This window comes from Chlamydomonas reinhardtii, chromosome 8 (assembly GCF_000002595.2).
Source record: "Chlamydomonas reinhardtii strain CC-503 cw92 mt+ chromosome 8, whole genome shotgun sequence".
Lineage (NCBI taxonomy): Eukaryota > Viridiplantae > Chlorophyta > Chlorophyceae > Chlamydomonadales > Chlamydomonadaceae > Chlamydomonas > Chlamydomonas reinhardtii.
This window is the reverse complement of record NC_057011.1, coordinates 3,648,135-3,668,020: the sequence shown is the minus strand read 5'-3', so window position 1 is coordinate 3,668,020 and position 19,886 is coordinate 3,648,135. Positions and strand designations below refer to the sequence as shown.

General features: G+C 61.2%; 5 protein-coding genes across 5 annotated transcripts in view; 3 read left to right on the top strand and 2 right to left on the bottom strand.

Annotated features, from left to right (window-relative positions):
• Positions 1 to 562: 562 nt before the first annotated feature.
• On the top strand, positions 563 to 7,415 carry CHLRE_08g376650v5 (uncharacterized protein). Its single transcript, XM_001694210.2, has 9 exons — positions 563 to 1,235; positions 1,331 to 1,357; positions 1,991 to 2,178; positions 2,562 to 2,610; positions 3,157 to 3,246; positions 3,649 to 3,823; positions 4,211 to 4,278; positions 4,685 to 4,822; positions 5,045 to 7,415. Exons 1-9 carry the CDS (start codon positions 1,071 to 1,073, stop codon positions 5,243 to 5,245), a joined length of 1,101 nt encoding a protein of 366 aa, XP_001694262.2. The 5' UTR covers positions 563 to 1,070; the 3' UTR covers positions 5,246 to 7,415.
• A 5,196-nt stretch (positions 7,416 to 12,611) lies between these two features.
• On the bottom strand, positions 12,612 to 13,452 carry CHLRE_08g376550v5 (uncharacterized protein). Its single transcript, XM_001694329.2, has one exon. The coding sequence runs from the start codon at positions 13,349 to 13,351 to the stop codon at positions 13,034 to 13,036; it is 318 nt and encodes a 105-aa protein (XP_001694381.1). The 5' UTR covers positions 13,352 to 13,452; the 3' UTR covers positions 12,612 to 13,033.
• Positions 13,453 to 13,610: 158 nt separating this feature from the next.
• CHLRE_08g376500v5 (uncharacterized protein) lies at positions 13,611 to 16,302 on the bottom strand. Its single transcript, XM_043065180.1, has 7 exons — positions 16,023 to 16,302; positions 15,741 to 15,832; positions 15,084 to 15,553; positions 14,659 to 14,778; positions 14,285 to 14,324; positions 13,911 to 14,060; positions 13,611 to 13,777 (listed from the first exon to the last, which is right to left on the bottom strand). The coding sequence occupies exons 1-7, from the start codon at positions 16,031 to 16,033 to the stop codon at positions 13,725 to 13,727; spliced, it is 936 nt and encodes a 311-aa protein (XP_042922181.1). The 5' UTR covers positions 16,034 to 16,302; the 3' UTR covers positions 13,611 to 13,724.
• A 100-nt stretch (positions 16,303 to 16,402) lies between these two features.
• CHLRE_08g376450v5 (uncharacterized protein) lies at positions 16,403 to 18,603 on the top strand. Its single transcript, XM_001694211.2, has 4 exons — positions 16,403 to 16,641; positions 16,988 to 17,141; positions 17,523 to 17,612; positions 18,018 to 18,603. Exons 1-4 carry the CDS (start codon positions 16,576 to 16,578, stop codon positions 18,131 to 18,133), a joined length of 426 nt encoding a protein of 141 aa, XP_001694263.2. The 5' UTR covers positions 16,403 to 16,575; the 3' UTR covers positions 18,134 to 18,603.
• A 49-nt stretch (positions 18,604 to 18,652) lies between these two features.
• CHLRE_08g376400v5 (uncharacterized protein) overlaps positions 18,653 to 19,886 on the top strand; it is a 10,000-nt gene continuing 8,766 nt past the window's right edge. Inside the window, exons 1-3 of the mRNA XM_043065179.1 lie at positions 18,653 to 19,034; positions 19,367 to 19,448; positions 19,665 to 19,837. Coding sequence (XP_042922180.1) covers positions 18,747 to 19,034; positions 19,367 to 19,448; positions 19,665 to 19,837 — 543 coding nt within the window. The 5' untranslated portion in view covers positions 18,653 to 18,746. The remainder of the gene's footprint in view (positions 19,035 to 19,366; positions 19,449 to 19,664; positions 19,838 to 19,886) is intronic.

Sequence of the window (19,886 nt, the reverse complement as noted above, 5' to 3'; positions counted from 1 at the left end):
CGCGCCCACTCGAGGGGATTTCGGGGCATGGAGAGGCATGGAGTCTGGCACTTGGAGTCCTTCCCCCCCCCTCTGGCTAGCCCTCCCGGGGGGCGCCCCACCAGTGGGAGCGCCCTGTCCACAAGCGTCCAGCCCACCAGTTCTGCCCGAAGTTCAGCGCGCAAGCAATGTAGCTTCTCCCATGGACTTATGGACACGTCCCAACCTCCCACACAGTCCCTCGGAACTCCACGCCAATGCCCAGTTGCATGCATATATCGTACATGATAGGACATGACAGGGCGTGCTGGCCGTGGCCCCTGCCCCAATCGGCTCGCCACACCGCAGGCGAACGCAACCAGCCGCAACCTTGCCGACTTGTCGCGGCGGCGGTCACGTCGGCGCCAGCAGCCGCGTCCTTACATCTACCAGCTGAATGACACGCCGCTCGCAGCTAAGCTGTGATCGAGCACCGCCGGTGTCTCTGCCTCGGAAACGCCCGCCTGCTGGCCGCAGTGCTCTGAAGCCGCGGTGACAGAACTTAACCGAAAGGTAGTACTGGTTTGCGTTGTACTGGCTTAAGGAAGGCTTGCAATACGAGACTAGAGGCGTTCGATACGCGCTCGCTAATAGCTTGCCGGGCAGGCGCTGCGCGGGAAACGGTTGATGCCATCCCATTCAGAGCTGGCTTATTCTCAATGGACTTGTTAGCTACTGCTGTATTATCCACGCAGTTTCTTCAATCTTAGCATGTCCACGACACCAGAAACCTAACTGTTCGGAAGCCCCAATGTCAGCGCCCCAAGCCGTCTTCCAGAGTTCTAAATGAGCTGATGTGCTGATTTTTGTCGTTGTGCTGAGTATCCAAAGTGCGTGCCTGACGGCAAGAGCGGCGGAATGGGGCCGTCGTCGTGGAACATTCCAACCCGGGCTTGTTGCGCAGTGTTCCAACCGTCTTTCCATTAGTTCTCCGTATAGGCATAGACTTGAGCGTGTCACTACGTCATATCATAACGAAACGCGCGAGCAGTGCGAGCGCCGAGTCGAACAGGCGGGTCACAAACCTTGCTTATTTACCCCCTGCTATAGGAATGCCGTGCTTAAGTATATTGATAGCGTCTGCGCTGCTGGTATGTACACTACCTACGGGCCTCGCTATCCTGGGCTTGAAGGAAGAGCGCCTCAAAACAAACACGACTCTGCCGATGGAGGAGCTGTACAGCCCCCCGCACTACTCTGTAATAGGCCAGCAAAAGGTAATCAAGGAATTCAGCTAGGAGGGCGGATTCGCGACCTCTCCATTTTCACGCCGGTCGACTTATACCTGTTGCCATTCTCTTCTTCTTCGCAGTGCGGAACGTCCACACTATGGAACCAGGTTAGATTGTGCGCGCGGCGTCGCCTTGTTCTAGGACCACTCGACAGTGTGTTTGCCATGTGTTTCACGAGCCATGGCTGTTTGTCAATTGTTTGTCAAAGGCAAATTTGAAGCTGCATATCCATGCTAGTGGCTGTCATTAGTTCAGGCAAAGCACGGCGCTTTCGGGAGTTCCGACGCGTGTACTTTGCGACGCTGGTTAAGATGCATTCCTTGATTACTTCGGACATACGGGATATTGAGCGCCCGTGTTGCGTTGGGCAGCGGCCTCTGGGGGGGGGGTTGAGAAGTGTACTGTATGTCAGACAAGTGGGGCGGTCCGTGAACGCGGTTGGACGCGGCTTGCGCACGCCTCGCACTCGCAGCCTCCCGACCCCGCGCCGCCTATTCTCCTCTGCTTGCACAGCTCTTCCCCCTGCGTGTGCCTTCAGAAGGCAGTGGCAACCGTAGTGAAGCTGTCTGCCGCTGTGCAGGCCGCGCACGGTCGCACAGCCGACCCATTTCCACTCCCTTGCTTCTCTGCACGGCGTGCTGCCGTGTGCTGCTAACCCGGGCACATTAACGCACCCCCCCTGCCTCACACAGTCTGAACTCGCCCAACCCCGTACTGCACATGCCCATTCCTCCTCACAGCTCATTCAGAATCCGGTCATCCGGTGGGCGGGCCCTAGCAAAGAGCTTTTCTTCTGGAACGTGGACTTGCCGAAGACCACGTTATGTGACAACCACATTGAGTCGTACCTCCTCCAAGTAGCCATTCAGCGGGAAAAGTTCAATCGGACGGACGTGTTAATGGGCGACTGGTCCACAACGTACTTCAGGTGCGCTGTGGCTGCGGCTGAGGCTGCTGGGGGAGCGGCTGTTTCCTGCTGGGGACGCCTGGGGCAGAGGCCGCGGGCCATTAATAACACGCACACACAGGGCTCTGGCTGGAGCGTTTGGTTAACTGGGTTGAGCCCGCTTGCCCGCGCACCAGCACACGGAGAGGCTCAGGGCTGTCGAAGCTGCGGGGGTGAAGTTGGTTTAGCCCCAGTACGAAAACCGCACATAGCGTGGTACTGCACGGCGCAGTTCCCGGAAACCATTTCTGTGGCTTTCGCCAAGTTTGACACAAGCTTTGCGTTTGTTGGCGCCAGTTGTGCCTACGAGGCATCAAGTCGTCATTAAACTCTGTTGTCTGCAACCGTGTTTCCCCCTGCCGCAGTTGTTTGTGTTGTCCTCTCACATTGAAAATGCTCAACCCCAAGATGAAGGTGCGTGGTTGTGGTGATGAGGTTCCCCGCGGCCGGGTCCCAAAGAACCAGTAGTAGACTCGCAGGTCGCGGGCACGCATGTGGCAAACCTGCGGCCACATACGGTAGGTGCCCAAGCGCCCAGCCAGCCAACCAGGCAGGCGGCAATCTAGGCTAGGTACTCAGCAAAGGCCGAGACAGCCAGGACGCAGCAGCGAGTCAGACAGGCGGTGCGGCGGCTGGGGCGACAGAGTGATGTGGGCGTTGTGTGTGGGGTGCTGCTCCAGACAGCGACGGGGCCTGGGGAGGCGGGTGGGCGTCAGGCGGTGGGCTGGGCAGCGCCAGATAGCCGGGCAGCGGGCAAAACACCAGGGGTCACACTTGCCTCGTCAGACCCGCCCCGCCACACAATCACAGCGAGCACCCAACCAGCCAGCCGGAGCAGGCGGATACCGGGTCGCCAAGCAGGCAACGCCGGTTCCTGTTGGGCGGTGTTAACATCATCTGACGTGTGTGACTCGGCATCACCACTATCACGCATTATGACGATTGTGTTATGCCGTGCAGATCATCGTCGTGCTGCGTGACCCGGTGCAGCGAGCTCTGAGCCGCTTCTTGGAACAGAAGCGCAATGAGCGCTTTCCGCTGCATAAAGAGGTGCGTCGCGCGCGGGAGTGCTGCGGCGCGGTCGGGGTTTAGAGGAGGTGCGGGGTATGGGGCAGGGTTGTGTGTGCGCCGTTCCCGATGTGGTAGCTTGTTCTCCGATGGAAGGTACCGTATTTCGGGGGCGGTTGCGCCGGAGCCCCACAAATGGCTCCAACCTTCAGCGGGCGCGGGTGCGGCCTTGTGGGGTGCAGTGTGCTCGAGGTCGTGAGGTCGGTCGGGCGTGAGGCCTGGAGCCTGCCTGGATACCGTACTACAGATTACAGGGTCCATGGGGGGCTGTGGCGGGTGCCGGCGGCTCATGGTCAGGCGCCTCCTCTCTCGCTCGTCAGCACATGCCGCCGCCGCGTCTACGCCTTATCGCACTGGTACCCGATCTTCCCGTCATCCGGACAGGTCAAGAACCACACGTTCGCAACGTTCGTGGACCAGGAGGTTGACGAGATGGACGCGTGTGTGGAGCGCGCGAGTGCCTTCAAGAACCAGCTGTCCAACAGTGCGGTGCCGGTGGGCTGGGGCGGCGGCATGAGCCTCGGCCAGTGGATGGAGGCTCAGTGCTTCGCGCGGAGAAGTGGGTGCCGGCGGCCGGGGGGGTTGTAAATCCCAGCCCAAACTAAACCAAACCAAGCTAACACGAGCGGAGCGGGGAGGGACCGGGAGGACGGGGGCGGGGGTCGTTTTCACCAGACCAGAACAAGGGGGAGGAGGGGGCGATGCGGAAGAGAGGCATGAAGGGCCGCGGTGCGAGGGAGGCGGCCATGGTCACGGGGCACGTCGCACAGGTGGGGTGTGCGCCTCTGTGGCCCCATCGGTGGGTCATGTAGGCTGATAGCGCTGCGCAACCGGCTGCTGCCGCTTTCCTGCCGGGTCCCAGTTGCTTGGCTCCAGGTCGTTTCTTTCTTTCCTAACCCGGCTCCGTGTCCTGCTCCCACTGCTCCTGCTGCTCCCGCTGCTGCAGATATCATTGGCTGGTCCGCCTACGACGTCTTCCTGGAGAACTACCTTGCGCACTTCCCGCCCGGCCAGGTGCGTGCCGGGCGCGTGCCTGCGTGTGTGTGTGTGTGTGTGTGTGTGTGTGTGTGTTAAAAAACGAAACGAAAGCCCGCCCAATGACGCGACGGAGTTACTTACCGATACCTACCATTTTACCGAGCGTGTGTGTGTGTGTGTGTGTTCGTAATGCGGAAGCCGTGTGTGTGTGTGTGTGTGTGTGTGTGTGTGTGTGTGTGTGTGTCGGCGTGTGTCTGTGACGGGCAATGTGAGCACGTGCGGGAGTGTCAAGGCCCGGTGCGTGTACTAGGCTGTGGACGGTTTTGATTTGAAATGCCCCTTTCTTACCGTACGGGGATTGCGGTCGAGGTTGTGCTGTGACGCCATTACTTGAATCAATGTGAATTGGTTGCTAAACTCCTGTTGAACCCATTCGTTACAGGTCCTGGTCCTGTACACTAACGAGCTCGCTGAGAACCCGCTGTCCGCCATCCGCAAGACCGAGTCGTTTCTGGGCGCGCCGGAATTCAACTACGACCCCAATCGCCTGTCCATGGTCTTCAATTCGCGAGCCTGCTACGTGAGTGCTACCATTTCGGAATGGGAGCGGGGCCGGAGTGGGGCCGGAGTGGCTTTGCGTTCCGAAGAGGGGTGCCTAAACTGTAACGTACCAGACTGCTCCAAGCGGCGAGACGTGTGGGGTTCCGTGCGACCTTGGGGGACTGGATAGCTCTTTCACCTTGTGCGCTCCACTGACACGTGCCACCCCTCTCCCTTGCTCCTCCCCAAACTCCACATGCAGCACTGGAAATGCGCCAAGAAGGCGAACGAGATCAAGGCCGTCGACGACTCGGAGCCAGTCACCAACCGCACCGCGCCCTTCCTACAAGCCGTCAGCCGCCTCACCACTTTCTTCAAGCCGCGCATGCAGCGCATGTTCAAGTGGGCAGATGAGGGCCGCATTGCGGACGTGCCGCCTGCATGGAGGAGCACGTATGCGTAAGGTTGCCTTGTATCTTTAGTCACAAGGAGTAACGGCGCGGGCTTGGTGAGAGCGTGTAGAACGTAAGTACGGCTGTGTTTTGGGGGCGGGCGGGAGGGCGGCGAAACGTGGCCGGATGCGCACATGAATGACAGCGGCAACCCGTGTGTGGTCGGGAAGACCGCGGAACTCACAATGCATGCCATCCAAGGACGATGGCACAAGGAACGTAACGGGCAAGGAATGGAAGGATGGTGCTGGAATTGTGGACGTCAGGTTGGGCCACGTGGTGGCCTGATCTAGGCTTGCTAGGACGCAGATAACACACGCACACCCACGCATACATGGTGACGTCATCTGCGGTACAGGGGCGGACTGTGGAAGCCGCCAGAAGCACGTGGCCAGGAGGTGTAGGCTGGCGCGCGCTTCGGGTAACATGCGTTGCGGCTTTGCAGTTGCGGCTTTGCATGCACCCATCGCGCTGTCGCACGGGGTATCAAAACTAGCCGTTGCTACGGGGCGTGTGTTGCGCTGTGGTGGTTGCCACGCCAACTCCTCCCGCAACTAGCTCTGCAAGATTTCTTCAGATGACCTGAGAGCGATTTGCGATCTGCATGCGGCATGTATCCAGTAGCCATTGGTGGGGCAGTCCATGCAAGGCGGAGGATAGAGCATGACGGTGATTCAGGCCTCGCGTGTTTGCGTACACTTCTTAGGCTGGCCTGGTCGCGACCACATGGCCTTGAGGTTTGCGTGGCGACATCTGTGTTGGGGAAGCTTTTGCGGGCCGGGGTTGCGAAATTTATGGGTCAGTGCTGGACGCGAAGGACAGTCTTGGGTTGTCAGTCCACGCTTGCGAGTGAGGGGAGCACCTGTGACGGCCATGATGTGATTTTGTTGCCTTCTGAAGGCGTAGGCGGGCAAGATGTCGGTCCGAAAGGGCAGAGAAGGGATGGTGGCACGCGCTCGGACGGACCCACTGACCGCTGGCTAGGCGTGGCGGGGCATGTGTGTACGGCACCGTTCGTGCTTGTGCACGTACGCTTCTGGCGCGCAGCATGTGCTCGAGAGGCACCAGCACGCATGGTGAGGATGAGCGCAGGTTTTGCTTCCGTTTTGCGCCCACGTGACAGGCTGGAGCAAGTGATGACGGAGGATGCAGTGTGACTCGCTGATGTGTGTGTTAAAGAGCACAAGGAAAACGTTGCGCAAAGACAGTGTATGCGATGCAGCAAAGCGACGGTTTACGGATGTTACCTGAAGTTACCTCGCATACCTGCTGATGTGTGTGTGTGTGTGGCTGGGGGCAATGCCGGACAGAACTTCATCTATGATGAACCCTGACGCGGGCTTGGATGGATGGAAGGTTTTGGCAGGGGCCTACAATCTCGTCCGGCTATGCCGTTGGTGCTGTGCCCTCGCCCGCGTGCCTTCGCTTCGTTTGTGTGTATGTGTGCGATGGGACAGTGGTAAGGCAAGTTGGTAAAGTCCCGTAGGGTGCAGCTGTTTCCCAGAACCCAACAAATGGCATACAATTGGCAGCGGCAGGGCAAGAGTGCGCGGCTGGTCGAACGCCGGCGTTACTGTACCGACGAGTTGCTGGCTGGCTGGAAGTTTGCTGACGCGCATCCGTATGTGTGTATGTGAATGTTCGCTTCATGCAGGATGCAAATTGCGATGCTCGGTGCTTCAATTTCGCTTAGTGGCTAGCATAGCTGGACAGAAAACGGCTGAGGACTCCTGTGCTGTCGCGGGGAGTGTGTCTGTGGGTGATAAGGGCGGTCTGAGGCCCCATCCAGTAGAGTGCGGGATCTGTTACTCATCCATCCGAACGAGCAACTGCAAGTAAGTAGTAACATGCATTGTGTGCGTGTGTGTGTATGCGTGATTGTGGTATTGTAGACTAGAGGTTTGTCGCGACATGTATACATATGAGAGTAGAGGGGGCTTACGATGCTGACATGGCGTGGCGTGATGAATGCACCGTACTGCTTGAAATCAGGCGCCGTATAGATGCGCTGGAGCAATGATGGCGGCAAGTGAACGCTGTTACGCTGCGGAAGGGAACGACATGGTATGGCAGGCACTCTTGCTGCTGAGGTGCAGCGAGGTGGGACCACTGCGATTAACAATTCCCATGCCTTGGCCAATCCGATTGGCGTGCATCACTTGCATGTAACACTGACTCAAGCCAGATCCTCCCTTGCGCTCCCAATTACATCATGACTCAGCAGGTATCTTGGAGCACGTGCGCTCGATACGAATCACGGCAATCACTGTGCGAACGCGTGACCTGAGCCGCTGAGCGCATCGGAGCTCAGGCACCGGTGCACGGTCTGAAACTGTGTCCTATAGGCCTTCCCGGTGTCCTCAGTGTTCTGTGTTCACCAGCAGAGGCTCAGCCTCCCCTGTATTCCTATCTGGAGCTGCAGGTTGCAACAGAGGCTCGTCCTCCCTTGCGTGCCAGCCAGCGCATCTGCGCATGCACACACATAAATACACATGCACACATGCACACATGCGCACACACACACACACACACACATACACACACACACACACACACACACACACACACACACACACACACACACACACACACACACACACACACACACACACACACACACACACACACACACACACACACACACACACAGCTTTCGCGAGTTAACAACTTGCCCGGCACGTTCCGTCATGATCAACAGCAGGGGCTGGTCCGAATTCCGTGAGTGGATGTCCAGTGGCCAATGCACGGTGGCCCTCCCCCCCGCCCCCTTCCCGCGCGCTTGTTGTTTCGCCGTCCTCCAATCTCGCTTTCAAACGTTCTGCCGTAAGCAATGAGTTCATCCTGCTGCCCATCCTGCCACCCATCCTGCTCTCGCCCGCCTGCCGATATGTATATCACATTGCCGAATGTGGTTATAACGTCCGCCCCACACCCGCACGACGGACTTGGCGCCCGTTTGGTACCGTCTTGTGACATGAACACACCGCCGCATGCACGTGCTATCCGATATCACCCCTTGCCTACTATACTGCCAATGCCAAACACGCAAGGAAACGAATAGCACCGCACACCAAACCACCCCAGCACGGCTGCAAGTTTCCATGTACGAAAGCGGCCTCCCGGTCCCGCACGCCGCATACGACAGAATGCCGCCCCTGCGCCGCGCACACACATACCTGCCCCTTATACCCTTCAACATACATACACACGCGACTGCAACTGTGCCCTTTCAAATACACGCATATACACATGTGACTGCAAGTGGTAGTGGCATGATGCCACCAGCTTGAGGCGATCGCTTCCTTCGTATGGCCGTCACGACCGTCGCTCTTCACGCCGCTGCCGTCCTGCTTCCTTCACAGAAGAAGACTACGCCTACTGCTGGTGCTGCTCCTCCAGCTCCTGCAGCGCCCGAGCCCGCTTGCGGGTGGAGGGCACTGGGTAGGCAGACAGCAGGTCCACCACCTGTATGTGTGTGGGCGTGTGTGTGGGCGTGTGGATGAGCGGGTGTGTGAGTGTGTATGTGTGTGCGTGTGTTTCAAGGAGCACCAGGAAAATAAAGCGCAAATAGAGTGTGTGCGCGCGCTACGTGAGCGTGTGACTCAGAGAGGACAGGAAAAAAGGGTCGGCCCAGTGCCAGCGCATGCGTGCATCAGCAGGGATCCCTTGCAGCACTGATTGCGCATAAGCACCGGAGCCGTGTAGATGCGCTGGGACGAAGAGATGGTGCAGCGTGCGTGTAGGCGTGCGTGTGAATGCACGTTGGTTGGGGGCTCAGTGCCATAGAGCGAAATGCCCTCCTGTTGTTAAGTCGCACACCGAATCCTCTAAAACATCCAGCCCTCGTAACACACCCTCAACCCTATAACACACGCAGCCCTCTTAACACCCTCAGCCCTCTATCTAACACACCCCTCCACGCGCTGACCTCGTCGTCCTCCAGCGCCACGTGCTCCACCGCCCGGTTCTCTCCAGCCAGCAGCTTCTCCAGAGCCGCGTCCTACAGTAACACAAGAAGAGCAAGAAAGTGCAAGATGGCAAGGCATATTTGGAGATAAGATTTGGGTAGCGTGCGGCCCTGAGTGGTGCGGGGCTACAGTGCAGCAGGCACTGCTGTTATCCGTCCTTGTGGTTGGCTACTCTCGTTCCTCCCACCTCCCACTTCCTCGCTTCCCACCTTGGCCGACGTCATCCGCAGACCCTGGATACCAGGGGTGATGTCGTACTTGCCCCCAGCACCAGCCCGCGCAGCGGCGGCGGCGCCGCCAGCCGTGCTCGCAGCCGGTGCAGCAGCCGGCCCCTCCACCGTCGGCGGCGTCGTGGCGGCGGCCGCGAAGCTGAGGCCAGCGGCGGCGCCGCCAACGCCAGCGGCGGCGATGGTGGGCGTCTCCACGCTCTGTGGCTCTGCTGGCCGCGGGCCCTTGCGCGGACCCATGGGTGCCGCCGGCGCCGTCGTCTGCGCCACCGGCGTGCGAAGCGCTGGCGAGTCAGCCGCCACCGCCACCGCTGCCACCGCTACCGGAGACTCTGGCAGTTGCATCGCGGCGGCCGCCGCGGCCGCGGCGGCGCCGTCAGCGGCCATCGCAGCCGCCAGGCGCTCGACGAGGACGGCCTTGACGCCGCTGGAGGGCAGTCGGCGGCGCTGCAGATCCAGGCGGAGCTGAGCCACGCTGTGGCGGCGCAGGGTGGCGGCGAGGTCGGACTTGGGCTCGGCGGCGGCGGCGACGCCGTCACCTACAAGGACCACAGGAGGGACAGAAGGAACAAGCAGGTGAGGCAGGAGCGACACACAGACTAGATGCAGATGCAAAACAGCGCAGGCAACCGGTGATTCTCGCGCACAAACACGCAACCCCAAAACCTCACCAGCCGCCGCCGCCGCCACCACCGCCGCCACCCCCACAGCCGGCGGCGGTGCCATGCTGTCAGTGAGCGCCTGTTCCGCCCGGTCCAGAGTGACGGCGCTGTCGCTGTCGCTGTCGCCATCAGCGCCCGCCTTCTGGACAGCCTCGGCCTGCACCTCCTCGAAGCCGCCAGCCTTGCCAGCCTCATCTCCCGGGGGCGCGGCCGCGGCGGCGGTCGCGGCGCCCTCGCCACGCGCGCGCTTGCTCTGCGGCGGCGTTGCTGGCGCCGCATCCGCCGCCGCCTGCTCCTCCTTCACATCCTCCTCCGCCGCCGCCGCCTCCGTGTTGGCGGCCTGCTGGGCGGTGGGGTCGTGGGCGTGCCCCGGCTGCTGCCAGCGCAATGCGGCCTCCAGCCGTGCCACCAGCTGCGGCTTTGCGCCGCGTGTGTCCAGGTTCAGGGCCGTCAGCCGCTCCTTGAGCAGCTTCACGGTCAACTGCGCGCGTGGGCCGTGGGGCGCATGGGCGGATAGATGGATGGGCGCATGGCAGCAGGCGGGCGTGCAGTCAGGTAGGCATGTAGCCTGAGGTCTGTCCCATGCAAGCTCAATGCAACAACTTTGAGCTTGCTTGTCTTCCTCGTCTCCGACTTGACACAGCAGGCGTGCGCATGCAAACGCACAAATGCAAACGCACACATACACACGCAAACTCACACCCACGCACCTTGGCCGGCTCCACGTCAGCGGGGTCGTCGGGGGCGCAGTGGCTCACGAACACACGGCCGCTGTGGCCCGCTGCCATGGCCGCCCGCCGCGCCGGCGCGATCTGCACCGCCGCCTCGCTCTCCTCCTCGCTGTCCTCCTGGGCTTCCTCCTGCCCCCGCTCCTGGTCGCTCTCCGGCTCCCCAATGACCCTGCCGTTGCCGTTGCCGTTACCGTTACCGTTACCGTTGCCGTTACCGGCAACACGACCCTTCTTGGCGCTGCCGCCGCCGCCAGCGGCCTTGCCGGCGGCCCTGTTGGGGTTGAGCGGCTGGCAGGTCTCGCAGCAGTACACCGTACGGCCGGCCATGTCCCACGTGCGCACCGGGCCCTGCAACCGGTGCAGCAAAGGGTGGAGGCATGTGTGGGTTTGTGTGCAGGCGGGAACATGGTGGGTGGGTCTGCGGCAGGCAGACTGTTGTTGCAGAAGCGCCCGACCGGACACGCACAGACATTGCTCCCGCGCACCTTGCAGCGGCCGCAGCTCTTCTGGTTATAGATGTACCTGGAGACACACACAAATACACACACACACAAGCGTGCATGCAAACGTCATGTGCTATGAGATTGTGTGCTCGCCATACGTATCACAGCCTTAAGCTTTCACGTTTCATGCCAAACACCCTCTGCTCCGGTTGCTCACCATCACCGCCGCCCCCAACCCTCGCCCCACCTAAGCCACCCTCCCGCTGCCCAGCCCAGCCCGCCCACTCGCCCAGCCCAGCCCAGCCCGCCCACTCGCCCAGCCCAGCCCAGCCCAGCCCAGCCGAGCCCAGCCGCGCACCTGCGAGTCCAGGGCTTGCCCAGCTCCCGTGCATCGGCCGGGTCCACGGTGATGATGGAGCCCGCCACGAAGCCGCGCTGCAGCAGGTCCACGCAGTGGTACCTGCGGCGGGTGGGTGGACACGTGATTGCTGGTTGAGATGTGGCTAGTAATGGGCTTCTCGGCAGGGGGACGAGGAGGTGTAATGTGCGGCGCGCGGCGCGACGAGGGCCCTAGTAGCGACGCGTGTGTGTGTGTGTGTGTGTGTGTGTGTGTGTGTGTGTGTGTGCGCGTGTGCGTGTGCGTGTGTGCGTGTGTGCGTGGGGGTGGGGCCTCACGGCTGAGGGGCGGACAGTGACTTGTGCGCGGGCGCTGGAGTACCAGGGGCCGTATTGCGGGGAGCAGGTTGGTGCGATGTATACCGGTATGTCGGGCTAGACGCCTCCGGGGGGGAGCGATATGAAGCATGCCGCAGGACGGGTTGGGTGGATGCGCCAAACTAGCTAGCGGATGCGCCAAGCCGCCGCATGGCACGTGTTCGCGTGGCAGCGCTGGTGCGTGCGTGGGTCGTGGCCTGTAGTCTAGCTATGATCTGGGGCTGTACGAATGGTGCTTGAGATCTGTGACCGTGGATTGGGACGTGTATGACCTCCTAGGAATGTTCACGTGCGTTGCGTGGTCGCCAGCAAGACTGAGCAAAGCGTCTCTCATTCTCAGTCGCCTCAGTCTTGGCTGTGCTATGAGGCTGAAGGTTTGAAGCGGTGTGGGCGTACGGGTGCTGGTACACGACAGCTGGCGACTGCCAGCGCCTTGTTTACCCAGGAACCCCGCGCGGCACTGCCGAGTTAGCTACACCCCAGCTGCCGGGGATGACCCACTTGCATCGGGACCATCGCCCACGTTGTGTGGGCGAGTGGGCACCACCGCAAAGAAGGGCCTCAGACCACCCTGTTTAGTAGCAGAGCCCCTTACGCCCATGCTGTTTGATTCAAGAAAATGACGAGCCCCGTCACCGTTACGTTTACAGGGGTCTGAGCGACGGAAGCCCCGTGTGACATGCCACGCCCACAGACAAGCTTTGTGTCCTTGCATTTGTCTGCAAGCCACCTTCTCCTCTCCATCATCTGCATCTGTTATGTACATAAGCGGTGCAGCTGCAGCAACCTGCAGCTGCTTCACACGTCCAGCAGTCCCAGGCCCCAAGGTCCAACCACGGCCAGCCTGGGGGCTTCTCCCCACGCACCTTGTGCAAGGCAGCTAACTCCTTGCACCTATAACTCCCCCCTTCGCGACGCCGCCCGCTCCCCGGCCGGCAATAGTCCTAACTAACAGAATGGAATACATGCCGCGTTATCAAGCGGCCCCTTGTGGCCAGGCGCATGCCACGCAAGCTGAATCGCCGCTAGCGCCTCCGCACCCGCCTATGCCATCTCACGCCTCTCGTGAGGGGTCTTGCACCACGACCAGATAGTATTCATGCGACCTCTCAAACTCTGGCGCAATCATAATTTCGTGCTTCTTGGAGCGTATCCGCAGGAACTTGAGGTCGTTATCCCCATCCAGTTTCCGCACAGCTGAGCGCGCCTTGACGGTGAAGTGCGAGACCAGGGCCGCGTACTGGACGGTCAGGTCGTTGTCAAAGGTCGTGCGGATAGCAATTCCCTCCGCGTTGATGACAATGATCCCTAGTACGCCCTTGTGGCTTTGCAGACGCTTGAATGTCTCATCGACAGCGGCAATGTCGACCATTCTCGAGATTCAGGTTGGTCTCTCGGAGCTGTGAGGAATCGTCAACGCGTGTGGCTAATGTTTTCTGCTAATGTTTACCTAATGTTGCAAAGGTATGTCCGCAATGGATATGTAATTTGCTTGTGGGCCCCTTTGCCATGGGTGCTCCCGCGGAAATGGGGAGCGACATGGCTCAGGGTGGCGCTTTCGGGGATAGGGGTGGGATGCATTTCATCAAGAAGGAGGTTCAACGCGGGCGGGTTTGGCGTGGGGCCGGGCGGGGCTGGGTACTGGTACTCCCCGTCCCAGGAACTCGTACACTTTCCAGAACGGCGGAAGTCACAGCCGACACCCGCCTTCGCCTTTCTTTCCTTCAAAGCGTTCCAGGACGCCTTTACGTGTTCTCCATGTAATATGATAATTTCGCTTCGCAGGGGGCGCAAGGTGCTGCGCCACGCATGTGCGCAGCTCAAGGCGTGGCTGGGCGGCTCCCGCCGCCTCCGTTTCCGCCTTCCCCTCCCCTCCACTTCCCCCCTCCCCCTCCCCTTGCTCCCTCCTCCTCCCCTTCTCCCTCCCCTGCCCTGCTTCATCACCCACCAGATGCGGTCGAACTGCTCGCGGCTGACGGAGGCCGCGGGCAGCTCTGGATGCACACGTGCCTTGTACAGGATCTCTGCCCGGTAGATGTTGCCCACTCCCGCGATGAGCGTCTGGTCCATCAGCACCAGACCTGTGCATGTCATTGAGTGCGTGATCGTGTGTTGTGAGAGAGATGTCATGAGACAGTGTTGTGAGAGGGATGTCATGAGATAAGCATGCGCTTTGTTGCAGTGGCAAGGACTGGCGCGGCCGTGGGGGAGATGGCGCTCGTGTACGCATTTGTTGGAATGTGGTTCCTGCCATGCCAGGCGGAGGTCAGGCGCGCCCGAAAGAAAGGCTATCTCAAGAGCTCACCGATGGACTTCTTGCTCTTCTGTACCTTGGCCCACAGCACCTGCAATGTCAACACCACAGCAGCAGCAGGGGGCGTGTTGGGTGTCGGTAGACCAGTGCCGCGGACCGTTGCGTAGGTGTGGACGGGCAAGAGGGGTGCATTGACTCCAGCGGAGAGTGGGCGTTGCAGGTTGCGGTGTCACATGTGGCATTGCAGTTCGCACCTCGTAACAGCCCGAGTCGCGACATGCCTGCTACGGCTGTTACGGTACGCCAACACCCATGGCCCATGCGCCACGGCCACGCTCGCTCCCTCACTCCCATTCCCACTTTTGCTCCCTACACCCTACTCCTTACCAACTGCGCACACCCTTGCTGCCCCCCCCTCGGCGCACCTCCTTGTCGGCGTCCTCCCGCAGCGGGTCCTGCCCCAGCGCCGCCGCCTTGGTCACGTAAAAGGCCGGGCCGCCGTGAGCCACCGTCATGGCGGACAGGTGGGCCACCAGGCCGGCGCCCTGAGAGGAGAGGAGGAGGAGAGGGGAGGAGGACGAGAGCGGAGGAGGAGGAGGGGGGAGGCGTGTGAGGGGTAGGGCTGTGAGGGAACAGGGCCAACCAGAGGGGGAGGTCAGACCCCGCAAGGGACTGCAAAATACCACCTGGAGCAGGGAGGGTACACGCGCACGCACGAATACGCCTCCAACCTTACCCACACGCTTCGTTGTTGACAAACACGCACATACACACACACACACACACACACACACACACACACACACACACACACACACACCACAGTCTGCGTTTTCCCTTTCACACTGACCTTGTGCAGCAGCTCCAGGCGGGTGGTGTCAGTGGGCGGCAGGCCGGGCAGCTCCATGGTCCTGAAGGCGCCGCTCATGCCGAAGTGCACATGCATAACCACCACCTCGCCGCCCGCCGGCCCGGCCTCAGCGGCAGCAGCAGCGCCCCCGGCGGCCTCGGCCTCATCCTCCTTTGCAGCTCGGCCACGCTTGCCCTTGCTCTTGGCGGCAGCAGCCGCTGCTGACGCGGGACTTCCGGAGGCCGCGGCGGCAGCGCGGCTGGCGCGCCGCGGAGCGTCGGGCGTGGCAGCGGTGGTCGCGGCGACCGCCGCCGCGGCGGCTACTGCCGCCTCCGGCGTCCCGACCACCTCAGGCCGTAGCGGCTGCTGTTGCTGCTGTTGCTGGGGCACATCACCGCCGAAGAAGTAGAACAGGTTCTTTCCGTGCACCTCGATGCGCGTCAGCGGCTTGGCATTGATAAGCGCCGCGCCTACGAGCACAACGCGCATCCAATAACTATGTGGCGACTGCCGCGAACAGCTACCGTCACAAATACCCACCGTCACAGTTGCCGTTCATGCGATACTGCCGTGGAGTCTAAGACGCTCACGCACGGGCTTGCGCACCCCAACGCGCCACGCGTCTCACCCTCGGCCCTTCGCATCCCCTCCTCTCACCTTCTTTGAAGCGGCCGTTGGGCGACCGCGCCTGGAAGCTCTTGCCCACCAGCAGCTTGCGGTGCGCTGCGGCCACACGGTGGCACTGGTGCCTGCCGCCGGGTGTTTCGGGGGGTTTTGTTGGTGGCATGGGCACGGGGGCCGGTGTGCGCGGCAGATATGGTAGTTGCGGCAGCTCGATGGCTGTACTTAAGGGCAGCCACTGGGCATAACGGGAGGTGCACATGAAGAGATGTAGGCCATAGATGGTATGGTGCACTCCCGGCAGAGGTGGCCACCTACCCCTCCACCATTGCGCTCCGCGCTCTCCTCCACTCCTCGAAGCGACGTGTCAAGGGCCGCGCACCAGTCGTTACCCAAGCCCAAAGTCACTGCGGTTCGGCCCTGTGAAGAGTCACCCCCGCAGTAGACGCGTGTGTAAAGGCACGTGTCGGCCGCTAACTGGGTGCAGCTCGCAAGTGCGCAAATGGCGCGGAAAGATGATGGCTCGACTTCACTACTCTTTTGCTAACCCGTTTTGCCAGCTGAGTTAACCACGCGGACGAAGTGATGATGGCAGCATTACTTGCCGAGCTAATAGGAGCAGTTTACAGCACCAGCGCCGATGCACCCGTACAATTTCAACTAGTTCTCGGGACACAACGCTTTTATTGCTTCACAATAGAATATCATGCAGCTCCAGGCACAACGTTCGTCGCTTCTGCGCTCCGCGACTAGTAGCAGGCTCAAACCTTTCACCGGGTGCCCTCTACCGCTGCGGAGACAAACACCATGTGAAATGAAGCTTGTGCCACGACTAGGAGACACGTTGCATATGCAAGAGAACCGCTCAGGAATGCCTCTGCAAGTGGCGCAGGTTTTCCCGTTCGACCAGGCGTGGGCCCCTGATGTCAACACTGCGGTAAGCCATAGGGCAAGTGACCTTGCATGGCAAGAGGCGACCCATTTGGGGATGCCGGCGGGTGGACGCCGCACGCACCCCACCCCTAAGCGGGGGCGGAGGTCGCCGGGGCATGTGGGGCCTTCCTGGCTGCCTTCCTGGCTGCCGTGCGAGCTGGAGGGAGGGGTGAGGCTCCACAGAGACTCCAGGAATGACCATGGCACACCTCTCATCAGCACATCGTGTCGATCGTCTCACCCCACGCATGACTACTCCATTCCACCTCTGCTCCCTCCCTCCCACTTCCGTTCCGACACCCACCCACCATCCCCTCGGCACCCATCCCATCATGTGCCCCACGTCGCAGTCTCTGGCGCCGCAGCTTTTCGCAATGTCGCTGTTTCCCTACTTGTGCTTCCTGTTCTACCTCACCAAGTCCGGCAAGACTCCCAAGCTGACGCTATTCGGGTTCTACTTCCTTCTGGCCTTCGTGGGGGCCACAATTCCCGCCGGCATCTACGGTAAGGCCAGTGAAGGCTCAGGATCGAAGTCGGAGACCGGGTTCGGGTCCAAGGCGGCTGTCGTGGTGTGTGTGTGGGGTGGTGATGGACTGGGACAGGGGGCGAGGTTGCTTCGGGTTGGCGGAGCGTGGGGCTGTTGCCTGTTGGGCTGTCGGACGATTTGCTTGGGGGCAGCACAAGATGTGGGGGCGGCGGACAGGGACGGGTGCGGGTATGTGGCGTTGGGTTAGCAGACTTTCAAGTGCTGCGGCGTGAGCGCGTGGGGGCATACTGTAAACACGCTGTCGCATGAAAGGGCTACCATCTATTGTTCACCTACGTATGCACGCACACACATGCACACATGCAGTGATGCACACACGCCCCAACACACACGCGCAGCCAAGACGGCGTACGGCACCAGCCTGGCCAATGTGGACTGGTTGCACGGCGCCGCGGAGAGCCTGCTCACCGTCACCAACCTGTTCGTGGGTGAGCCAGCAGCTGCGGGGAGCGGCGGAGACAGGGATGCAAGAGACGGCGGAATTGGGAACGGGGGAACGGGGTTCGAAGGGGGGGGGGATTGTAAATACCAGCCCAACTAAACTGAACCCGATTCAAAAGAGGGGGTGAGGCAGAGAACTCTGAGCGAGTAGGAACGCTGTGAACGGAGGGGGCGCCATGTTTGGACCAGGTGACCTGGCGAAGGGAGACGCTGTGACAGAAGGTCCGGGTCGGCTGCCGTTGCAGTTTCAAAGGAGCAGGCATAGGGGTTGACCTCGTGGGTTGACCTCCTGACTATATGCCATTGGAAGCCGCCTTTTTAAGTGTTCGTAAACGCCTTCAAACCACCTCCAACGCGCCCAATGCGCCATGTGTGCCATTTACCCCATGCAGTGCTGGGACTGCGTCAGGGCATCCGGGAGGCCGAGGCTGCCAAGAAGGCGGACGCGGCGGCGGAGGAGGCGAAGGCGGAGGCGGCGGCGGCCCCCGAGCCCAGCAAGCGGGCTTAGCGATACTCCGGTACTTCGTGTTGACCTGGCGATGCCCTGTAGGCGGCCGTCATGCGCAGCGTTTGGTGGTTTGTATGCCATCGATATGTGCGGTGCTTTGCAAGTAGAACACTGCCTGAGTGTGCGGCGGGCACTGCAGGGAGGTGGACCGCACGCGCCTTCTCTGCAGTCGCCGACATCAGGGCTTGGTACGGGCGTGCACGCCGTGAGTGGCTGTCGGAATGCCAGCCAAGAGCCTTGATACTCCATTACTTCTGCCCGTGTTGCGGAGAAGAGTCCTGGAAATCCAGAAGATGCGATGGCATAGGGTGTGTTAGGGGCGTGTGCTGCGGCATACCGTACTGGATACGGTGAGGCACTTCGGCTACGGGGACGTGGTTTGTGGGGGCGAGGGGTGTCAGAAGGACACCTGGTTTTAACTAGTGATTCGGCATGGAAAGACCGAACACATACTGTAATACAATGTCTTGTTAGCCTGTGACGTAGCACAAACGGCAGACCGAAGGAACTACAGACAACGACAGACCAGTCGTCCTTTCTCGCACGAGCCGCACAGGCCTCTGCCAAGCAATGCAGCTTTAAAGAATGATACGATAAGAAAACAAAATCTGAAATGGGCAACAACCAGAGCGCTGCGGGGCTCCAGCCAGGCGGAAGCCTTTCGCTCGATGTTGACGCGAGCTTGGCCCAGCGAGCTCAATCGGAGGAGGCTATCGAGGCACCAGCCGCACCAGAGACCTCATTCGCGCCTTACAATCCGTTTGACCGTCGCGGAACCGACTTCAACTTCCCTCCGCTCGCCGATGCCCTGCGCTTCGACCCCACCACCACCGACCAAGAGGCGTCGCGCCCCAGCGACATCGAGACGCTTGCAAACCTCTACCCAGTGGAGTTTCCGCAGGTGCAGCTCTCACAAGCCCCCACGTCTTACACCTTACACGAGCAGGTGGCGGTGGACGTCTGGTTTCGTCGCCAGGTGTGTGTGTGTGGGGGGGGGGGGTGCGTGGGAGTGGCAGAATAGGAGTCATGGGACGGACTGCCATGGGCCGGTGACCCGGTTGGTTGCCAGCTGTCCTGGGCATACTTGACAGAAGGCGTGGCGGCTCAGCGCGCGGTCCCACGGGAAAGCTGACCTTGCCAGGCGGGGAGAAGACAGCAGTACGATTGAGGGAGAGCAGGTCTGGCACAGGTTGCAAGGCTCCCATGCCGACGTGTGCTGGCTTCAACCTACAGGGCGAGTCGCCGCCCACGCAAGTCCCCACCCAGCTCCCGGACCTGCCCCTACGCGGGTCCAATGACAGCGAGCGCTCCTCAGGTGAGGCCTGCGGAGCGGGTGTGGAGGGTGGGGGGCCGCACCGAGGAACGGCACGGTGCGGATGAATGGCACCCTTGCCATTTACCTGCTGTGATACTCAAGTGGGCCGCAGCCTACCTGTCGTTCCCTGTCCTGCACCCTGCACCCAGCACCAAGCCCTCCTCTGTGCGCAACCCGCACCCTCCGCCCCTCACTCCCGCGCCTTGCCCCGTGCAGTGCACGAGCTGCGTGCGGCCCCGCCGCCGCCCCCCATCTCCGAGCCCTCCACCACCAACCTGTCCGTCATGCGACTCCAGTCGGTGCTGCCTGGCGACTCCGTAGCCGACCCAGATGCCTCCCCCAGCCGCAAGCTGCTGAGCAGCCTGGGGCACGGGCACGGCATCGGCCACGTGATGGGCGGCCCCAGCAGCCGCCTCAGCAGCTTCCGCACGCACGGCG